Source organism: Eulemur rufifrons, chromosome 17 (assembly GCF_041146395.1).
Source record: "Eulemur rufifrons isolate Redbay chromosome 17, OSU_ERuf_1, whole genome shotgun sequence".
Lineage (NCBI taxonomy): Eukaryota > Metazoa > Chordata > Mammalia > Primates > Lemuridae > Eulemur > Eulemur rufifrons.
Genome location: NC_090999.1, coordinates 28,844,306 through 28,854,523, shown reverse-complemented (window position 1 = coordinate 28,854,523; position 10,218 = coordinate 28,844,306). Strand labels below are relative to the sequence as shown.

General features: G+C 34.1%; 1 protein-coding gene across 2 annotated transcripts; it reads left to right on the top strand.

Annotated features, from left to right (window-relative positions):
• The first annotated feature begins 225 nt into the window (after positions 1-225).
• SELENOP (selenoprotein P) lies at positions 226-9,906 on the top strand. 2 transcript variants are annotated; one of them, XM_069492666.1, is made up of 5 exons: positions 226-295; positions 3,279-3,494; positions 4,454-4,666; positions 6,843-6,960; positions 9,311-9,906. In XM_069492666.1, exons 2-5 carry the CDS (start codon positions 3,292-3,294, stop codon positions 9,875-9,877), a joined length of 1,101 nt encoding a protein of 366 aa, XP_069348767.1. In that variant the 5' UTR covers positions 226-295; positions 3,279-3,291; the 3' UTR covers positions 9,878-9,906. The 2 variants fall into 2 exon arrangements, with proteins under 2 accessions (XP_069348767.1, XP_069348768.1); XM_069492667.1 differs by having other exon boundaries at positions 273-291.
• The last annotated feature ends 312 nt before the right edge of the window (positions 9,907-10,218 follow it).

Here is a 10,218-nt window from a genome sequence, read left to right as displayed (position 1 = left end):
TCAGATAACGGGGTGACTAAGAAAGATAGGGAACAAATTAGTAATTGTCATAAACTTTTCCCCACTTTATGCATGGAAATATTTGCTGTTTTCTTTTAAGTGAATGACAATAATCAGTTCAGGGATTTGCTGTTTCCAAGGTTACTGCAAGAGTGAGCATTGAACTTTGGACTATAGCTGAGGGGTGAGGTAAACAACAGGCCTATAAATATCAGAGTTTCTGGCTGTGGCTTTGTGGAGCTGCCACAGAGAAGCAAAGAGAACGGAAGGGAAGCAGGACGGTGGGAAGGGGTGTGTAAGTAGGAACTTTGTGTTTTCTGATACTTGATTCTCTTAAAGTTGGGTAAATATTTTGTTTTTGAGTCTGATAAATGTTTCTTCCTTAGAATAGATTTTAAAAAAGGTGGATTAAAGAAATAAAAACAATAAAAAAGGAAAAGAACAAGAGTCTCAACTTGGGTGTGGTGGTGAAGTTCCCAGTGGGCATATCTGACAGTTCTTGTTGATTTCTGCCCAGCTGAAAGCAGAGGAAGCTGAAAAATCCAAAACTTTCACTCTGTAAAAAGTTGTGATGTTACATAGGTAATATTATATGTTCAAATTAAAATATTTCCCACTGAAATGCAGAGTGAGAACAAACTGAAAAAAACAGTTGCATGGACTTGAAGAGCAGAGACTGGAGTATACTCATTCTATAGTGCTTTAGAAATGTCCAGGGATATTGTGAGCAGCTTCAGAAAAAAAAGTTGGGGGTGGGAGAGAGCAGGTTCAGTTCACAGTGCAGAAATGGTCACCCAGAAAGAGTTAAGACCCATGTCACAATCAGGTGATCTGTGATTAAATGCAAACTTTTTCAGTTTAAGTGGAGAATGAGAGATTTCAGGTGAATGAGGTCGAACTGAAGTTCAGAGGTAGAGAATAGAGAAAGTTTCTACATATCCTGCTTTTTAATGGGGAATTTAAAATAAATGTATGTGGCCAAAAAATCTAGGTTTTGTAATTGAAAACAACTACTTTCCAATTGTTACTGGATCAGCTTCCAGTAAATCCACTTTTGTTATTTATCCTTAATTTTTATATAACTGTCTGACAGCTATAATTATAACCATAGGTTTATTATGTACAAATGATTTGAAAAAACAGAATTGAACAGTCTACTGAATTTAATGACAGAGGAAAATCTGAACGTGAACTCTGTAATCCATTACCCTCTGCCAATGGCTTATTTTTTTCATCAAAAATCTAAATGAGGAAATAAGTGAAATAGTCTTTTCATTTATATTCACCATTTAGCTACTTGGAACTATGTGCTCTATGGCAAAGTGAGGGTACCAAGTGCTGAATTTATGTGAAGGTTCTATAACTATTAAATTTGTGTGCTAGAAAATAGGGAAAATCTAACCATTCCACTAAGAAATAAAACAACTTGAATTATTTTGATATTCTCTTGGTCATCCTAGGGCATAAACAAAAAAACTGGCTGCTATTACAAGGTGACCTGTCTAAAAACTATCAATATATTATAATAACTAAGAGAACATATTTTGCATTTGACAGAACTGGTTTGAATTAGTCTCTTTGTGACTGAATTACTCTCTGTGTGATCGCAGACAAGATACCTAAGCTCATAACCATGGTATTCTCAACTGCAAAATGGGATAATGGTCATCTAGTTATTTTAAGGATTAATTGAAATGGTAACTAAAAGTGCTTAGTGCCACCTGCATATTGTTCTATAAATGTTCAATAAATGGTAGTTGTAATAAGGATAATTGTATTATCATTATACATGCCATCCTAAAGAAAGTTCTTAGATTTAGTCCAGTTTCTCTTCTTTGTTTAAATATTAGAATTTTTAAAATATTCAAATAAGTAGGTGGGTTGGTATTAATAAATCATTTGATTGAATTTAGCCTCTTTCCCTCCTATTCCCTCTTCTATTATTCTCTCTTCCTTTTGTTAGGCTCTTATCAAGATATCCTATATGATAAAAATTTTGAAATGTTATATAATGTGAAAGGTAATCAAGTTTTAAAGAACTCTAGCTACATCTACCAGTGCCTTAGAGCCTAGACCAATTTGATTTTTTAGCTTTTCTATTCCCCTCTTAATTCTGGGCTCACTCGAGATGACTTACCCCACCCCCCTCCACACTCCCCCCACTCCCACAAAAGCCTTTTGCCTTTTTCTTAGCCTCAAATCAGTGCCTGAAAATGCAATGACTTCCTAATTTTGGAATTTTGTTCTGATCTCTCTCCACCGACTCTTACATCAAAATGAGCCTGAATTACCTGTGTGGATTTTTCTTTGCTGAGAGAGTTAGCCTTAGTTTTGGGAATATTTCTGGTCAGGTATTTAACATTTAACTTCCCTGCTCAGAGGAAGCATCTTTTTACCCAAGAATGTGCTGTCTAGTCATAGGAAATTCCTGAAAGTACTGGTAGCAGATAATTAGACTAGTTGAGTGTAGATTTCAGTGAGTCTTAAATGGTACAGGGGGGCAGTGATTTGTGATATTTCTCCTTGGTCAGATTTTTTTCCCTTTGGTCATATTTATCTTGGGTGTGATAGTAACATTATAGCGGGCCATTTGATATCTGAAGAGATTCAAATCCTTTAATATTAATGTAGAGCTAAATTTTAATGCATAAGAGAAACAAAAGGGATCCATATCCAAGAAATTTATAAATATAAAAGGTTTGAACCTGAAGAGCTAACGCCCCAACACGAGCCATGTTCATAGTGCTATACTGTCCTCACTGCCACCTTCTTTCTTCCTGGGTTCTCTTTCTATGCGCGCTCTTTTCATTTCTATGCAGAATCCCCTACTTAGCCTTTTCTTTTTAAGATTAGTGAAGGACAGAAAGAACAGTTTGAATTTGGTGTTTCTCAAATAACAGTCAGGCTGTGTTTGCAGAATGTTACTTTGGTTATATGAGCTACAGTCTGAATATTTTTCTAAACATGTATTTTCTCCTAGAGAAGTGCTTGGCTGCCTAGATGATCAAATCTCCATAGCATGCTTACTGAGTATCTTGCTAAACCAGATAGTTAAGAAATGCTTTGACAACTCCTCTACCTCTGGCTAATACCTTCCCCTTTATGGGAAGATTTAGTGCAGGGAGGCCCATGGTAATGAACCCAACAGCATGGAGACAGAATCCATGGGCTAGGTATTTATATAGGAAGTAGAATTACACTTGCTGAATTTATAGAAATTCATAGTTATGGCTGTGAGGTTATCTACAAAGAAGACTGACAGATTTTCTCTTTTACAGGACAACCCCAGAAATGTGGAGAAGCCTGGGGCTTGCCCTGGCTCTCTGTCTCCTCCCCATGGGAGGAACAGAGAGCCAGGGCCAAAGCTCCTTATGTAAACAACCCCCAGCCTGGAACATAGGAGATCAAGATCCAATGCTGAACTCCTCTGGTTCGGTGACTGTGGTTGCTCTTCTTCAAGCTAGCTGATACCTGTGCATTCTGCAGGCATCTAGGTAAGATTGTTTTTCTGTGGTTTAGGATATCTTAAGAGAGAAGCTATTAAATACAAACACATGTATGTACATAAAATAAAAATGGAAACAATATATTAAATCACATTTTTGGAAAAACTGTAAGTGTTTGCATAAAACATCAGAAGAGAGAAACTGGGAGGATATACACCAAAATGTTCACGGTAGTTTTCCTAGGGTTATGGAATTTTTTCTTTTTGTGGACCTATACATTATAACTTCCTACTAAAGATGTATTACTTGTGTAATGAAAATGTTCTAAAATGTAATTCTGCAAATAGATCAGTTATTTCAATCTAAGAAGCAGAGAAGACTGTTTTGCCAATGTAGAAAGAACACTAGACTTGCTATCAAAGGTCTTGGGTCATTTAAAAAATATATATTAAAAATATTTGTTGGGTTATTCACCAAATATCCATTGGGTAGAATTCTCTGTACAGTTGTTACTCAGTGACTATGAAGGATTTGGTTTTAGGATGCCCCTCATATACAAAAATCCATGGATGCTCAAGTTCCTTATATAAAAAGGCATTGTATTTGCAAATAATCTATGCACATCCTCCCATATATTTTAAATCATCTCTAGATTACTTATAATACCTAATACAATGTAAATGCTATGTAAGTAGTTGTTATACTGTATTGTTTAGGGAACAATGACAAGAAAAATGTCTACCTGTTCAGTACCGACACAATCATACATTTTTTTCTGAATATTGTTTATCTATGCTTCATTGAATCTACTCTATCTGTGAGATGGAATCTTCAAAAGTTTCAGAGTCTTTTACAACAATATAAAGAACAGGTATGGATCAGTCAAAAATAGTAAGAAGGAAAAGTTTCATATAGAAAAAATATACAGTGAGAAGGAAGAGGGAAGAAAGTACTAATCAAATTAAATGAGATTATTCACTTTATGTATTTTTTCCCAAATATTTCAGATTGGAAGACCTGCGAGTAAAATTGGAGGAAGAAGGATATTCTAATATTTCCTATGTAGTGGTTAATCATCAAGGAATCTCTTCTCGATTAAAATATATACATCTTAAGAATAAAGTGTCAGAGCATATTTCTGTTTATCAACAAGAAGAACACCAAACAGATGTCTGGACTTTTTTAAATGGAGACAAAGATGACTTCCTCATATATGACAGGTGTGTACACATATTCTGCCCAAATTAAAAGATATCTGCTTTGTATTTATTTATTTATTTTTTTCTACCACACATAGCCGTCTTCTTTATTGTTAAATACAATGCCATATTTCAGTCCTCATCTCATATAGTCTCTCTTTAACTTTTAGAAGTAAAAACCACTCTTTAGTTTTTGGAAAACATTCTCATCTTTTGATTCCTATGACACTTATATTCTGCGGGTTTTCCCCACATCCCTCCTCTTTCTTCTTTTCCTCCCCCTACCCTCCCTCCTCCTCCTCTTTCTTATTCTTCTTCTTCCTACATTCTTTCTCTCTTTATTTTGTACCTGTTTGTGTTATTCAGGTCTATTTAGATTTCCTGCATATTCTACCTGAGCAATCTCATCTATCCCTTGATTACAATTACAATATATATTCTGATGATCCCCAATACATATACAAAGCTCAAACACAAATACATATACAAAGCTAAACTCCAGACCAATATATATATGTCATATATATTCACAAACATCTTAAATTCAGTTAATCAAATCCGGACTGATTATCTTCTCCTAAAACCTGCTTATACTTTAACCTTTGTGTAAGTTATATAAAACAGCCCTCTCAGGGGCAGATGCAGCCAAGCAATAGGGCACATAATCCTTATAATCCTTAGTGCTCCCCACCTCATCATCTACTATGTTGCAAGACATCACAAAAATCATCACGTGGTGGTGGCCTTGCCACCATCTACCATTTAGAAAACTGTGTGACAGGCATGTATTACCGACTCCTTCCATCACACTTTCCATCATGGGTCAATCACCTAATTTTAAGGATTCGAAATCCTTGGTATATTTATCTCATTTCCATAATCATTATCTCAGTTTACTTCACCATTTCCTCTTCTCTAGAGATTTGCACCAATCTCCTCACTTGATTCCTTCCTGCTTTATATTTAATAGTAGGTGATTTAAAATAAGACATTTGCTTTTGTTTTATTAGCAAATACTCAATTTCAAAATAAACCCATTAAAGGGCTTGGTTTTATAATTTTTGAAATGACTTTCTTAAAAGTAAGGTATGCAAAAGAGTTCATCATTCCAGTAGGGAAATGAAGAAAATTGACTATATATTTTTTTCCCCTGTAAATTGGTATACTGGTTAAATTAAAAGAAAAATCAATTTGTACATCACACACAATTCTAACCTAAGTAGTTTGCAGCTGAGTAGTCACATTTTGCAGACCACATTTGCTTATGTCTAATCTAATTAATGATTTTAAGGCTACCTGAATTTCTGATCTGTAAAGTGTGCTAATCATTTAAGCATGATCTGCATGAATCTGCTTTTGATTCCATGAACAAATAAAACATTCATATTTTGAGGGAACCTCAATGCATGCATTATCTGCTTCTATAAACATTCTTGTTGCTTTATTTTCTTTTGGCCCTTCAGAGTCGGGTGAGCCAGACCCTGCCTAGGCCCAAGCCCTACTTGGTCTTACATTAATATTTTTTTAATATCACATTTCATTCTTTTAGGCCTCTAAACTTCTAATTTTTTCGGTTGCAAATTATAATCCTTACAGTTTCATATAAAACCACATATACTGGGTAAAATGTGGGCAAGAGGAATATTTTAAACCCACTAGCTCTGAGAATGCCAAGTGTTATAATTCCTTTATTGTGCTGAAATTTCTGTTGCCTTAGATATGTATTTAAATAAATGGGCTTTGGTCAAGGCTTTGAGATCTTTTCATTATGCTGTAATTTCTTGATGTGTTGAATTTGTGCTGCCTTAGCAGTTATGAAAATCTCATGTGATTTGTAGAATCTAATTTATAAGTCAGCGGTTTGGGCTCTGGTAGAATTTATAAGTCAATTACAAAATCGAATTTGACCACATCACAATGACTATACTATGCATTTTTTATATTATGTAGTGACATAATCTATAACACTTCAAAATGCTAGTATTAAGGCTCACTGTAGTCTTCCTATGACATGAGCTGGTATGCAGAGGCTTGGGAACTCATTTGTAGATCCCATCGAAGGAAATTTACTGAAAGTATGAGAGGATCTTAGTTATAACACCCTAAACCTACAATACCTACCTCGGACTGCGCTTAAGTAAGGATCATAATACAGACAATATTGTAATGACATTGTATTTTTTCTCTTGTTTTTTAGATGTGGCCGTCTTGTATATCATATTGGTTTGCCTTATTCCTTCCTAACTTTCCCATATGTAGAAGAAGCCATTAAGATTGCTTACTGTGAAAAGAAATGTGGAAGCTGCTCTCTCACGGTATTTTTCTCAATTATTTTTCCTGGGAGAAAAGAGGAAATCTTTTAAGAGCTATCTAAATAAGTTAGTGTTTCATGATAAATTAATAATCAATGTTCTTGTTGGTATGCTAAAAACAATAATTTTTATAATTACACACATGCATTTCCTGTTATGTAATCTATACTTAAAATATATTTTTGAGATCCATATTACTGCCTTTATCTAGAAGGGTTTTAGAAAATAAAAAATCAGCATAGATTACATATTTCAATTACCACCAAATGATGTTGCATGAGTATACGTGCTCAAAGAATTTAGTCAACACATAAAACAATATTATTGTAGTTACCTGAACATGTTCACACAAGAACATAGTGATAACAAAGCTTATCCATGGCATTAGCTGAAATGGAATTGGGGCTAGAAAACTACTTAATTTATCAAGGGTGCAAGACTATTAGATTTTCACAGAAGCCCTTGTACCGTCTCCCCATTCGGTAGTCTGAATTACTGTATTCACTTCAAAATGAAGTAAGTTTTCTACTTATTACTGATATTTCTTTCCTGACAACCATGAAAATATTTATTCCTTGTTATAAGAAGCACTATATTTAAATCTTTTTTTTTTTTTAACAAAAAAGATACTCAAAGAATTGATTTTGATTTGTATTAACTAGGCTTGTTTTCCTTCATATTGAAAAGGAAAAGAATTTGCAACAATGTTTCCCTGATAGGGTAGACTGGCAAAATTTGAATTCAGGTTTAAAAACAATTCTAAATTTTATTTGTGAGCTATACTTCCTCCAGATATTTTCTAGCTCTAAAGAAAGTCACCTCAAATTTTAACAAATCATTTCATTAATTTATTTAGTTGTTAAAGAGCACATCAGGTTAATTACATTACTTACATAATTTTTCACAATTTAATCTTCAAAATCTATGAGGGTTATTTTACTGCTTTTAAAGATGTGAAAACTGAGGTAATGCAAGTAAAGTATTAACTCAATGTTTAACCTATACTAAGCACTTAATAAATGCTAACTATATTGATTCCTCATATTTTGGGATTATTATTTTTCATTTGTGCAAATGCTCAATAGTTATAAATGTACCTAGTTATATTGAAGAAAGACAGAACAAATTCCCATAATATGCTTAAAATTTATGAACCACCTGTAAATAAGAATTACAGATCAGATACTGAGCTGATAGGTATCTGATATGCCAATCAAATTAGTTTTTCTATTTCTTGTCTCATAGATGCCATCAATTATATGACACATTATTTATGTACTATTAAGAAAAATATTGCCAATTAAAATAGGATACAGTGCTAAAACACCATCAATAGTAGGATACATTCTAATTTTAGAGATACTAAAATATAAGAAAATATGCATCATAGCATCAACAAAATATAGTAGTTTTTGAAATTAATTAAACTGCTACAGCTACTTGTGTTTGTTTAATAATTGAATACTTCAAATATTACACAGTATATTTTAAACATTTATCAAATTATTTATAAGTTTATAATAATAATTTCTACTTTAGAAGTAATTCAGAAATAACCAAAAAATGAACCGCTCAGTAGTTGTATGCTAAAATCCAATGGAATTTATAACCTTTTAAAACCTTCAAAACATCAAACCATATCACTCAGTAAGTCTTTGGATTCTAAGTTGATTTTGTAATTTTATTTACAACTCAACTTTAAGTTGAGGTTTAACATTATGTTGCTATATCTGTAGGCTCTGAGTCTGTGATTTATGGGTACCACAGAACAATAAAAGACTTTCAGTAAATTAAAGAACTAGGATCATGTGGCGTGGAATGTTCAGGTTGATGGAAATGGGCAGTAATTTGCAACTTTCACCTGACAGCACTATAGTTGCGACACATTAGCAAAACTTTGATTGAAGTTCACAACATATCCTGGCATGGATTGAAGTATGAAAAATTACCAAATTCGAGCAGAGTTTATCGGTACTTTTGAATTATCAGAGGGAAATTAGTATTAGTTTAGATGCATTGTTGACACAGGTATGAAAGATTCCTTAGAGGTCAATTGATTTTAGAATTTGATTGACTTTACTGCAATCTAAGTTGTTTTAGCCAATTTATTTCATTTTGTTTCTGCAGGTATAAATACAGTGGTTTGACTTTCTCTTTAAGCCTTTAATAAAAAGTCTAGGTGTTGTGACCAATGTCAGACTCTTAACTCATTAATAGGATGCTAAAAAATATAGCCAGCTCTATCCTAATTAAGTAGTTGAAATTTCATAAATGTTAGCTGCATAAATCCTTTTTCATGCATTCCTGCTAAATCTATAAATTTGTTGATAAATGATTTGTAAATTTGTTCCAGACTCTCGAAGATGAAGACTTCTGTAAAAATGTATCTTTGGCTACGGTGGAAAAAACAACTGAAGCTCCACAGCCCCATCACCACCACAGGCATCATCACAATCATGGGCATCAGCATCTTGGGAGCCGTGAGCTTTCAGAGAATCAGCAACCGGGAGCACCAGATGCTCCTACTCATGCCCCTCCTCTAGACCTTCATCACCACCGTAAGCACAAGGGTCAACATAGGCAGGGTCACCAGGAGAGCTGAGATATGCCAGGCAGTGAAGGTTTACAACTTTCACAAAATAAGCTCTGACAAAAGGGATGTAAAAATCAATTACTCTGCAAGTTTCCCAAAGATTCAGAGTTGGCTCCTAATAGCTGATGCTGACATTGTCGACATCTGATCTTTGAAAAAGCAGGGTCCGCAATCACCTGACAGTGTAAAGAAAACCTCCCATCTTTATGTAGCTGACAGGGACTTTTGGCAGCGGAGAAAGTCATTGAATCTTGTCAGTGACGTTTGCCTCCAGCTGCCTGACAAGCAGGTCAGCAGCTCACGCCCCCAGAAGCCAGTGCCAATTGAAGCTGAACTATTAAGGGAAAAAAGTGAAAGTGACCTTCAAACTAAATATTTAAAATACGATATATTCCCCAAGTCAGTCTAGACACAATTTCATTTCTAGCAGTTTTACAAACTATCAAATTAATTAGTGAACCAAAAATAGAAACTGGATTTGTACAAACATGGAGAAATCTACTGAAGTAGCTTCCAAATTTTAAATTTTATATCATAGAAATTTTAACCCAAGTCATATATTTATTCTGGGGCAACTGAAAGGTGATTGCAGCGTTTGGTTAGTATGTCTTTTTTTTTCTTTTTCCAGCATTCTACTTGCATTAATGAGAGCAAAAACATAAACTATG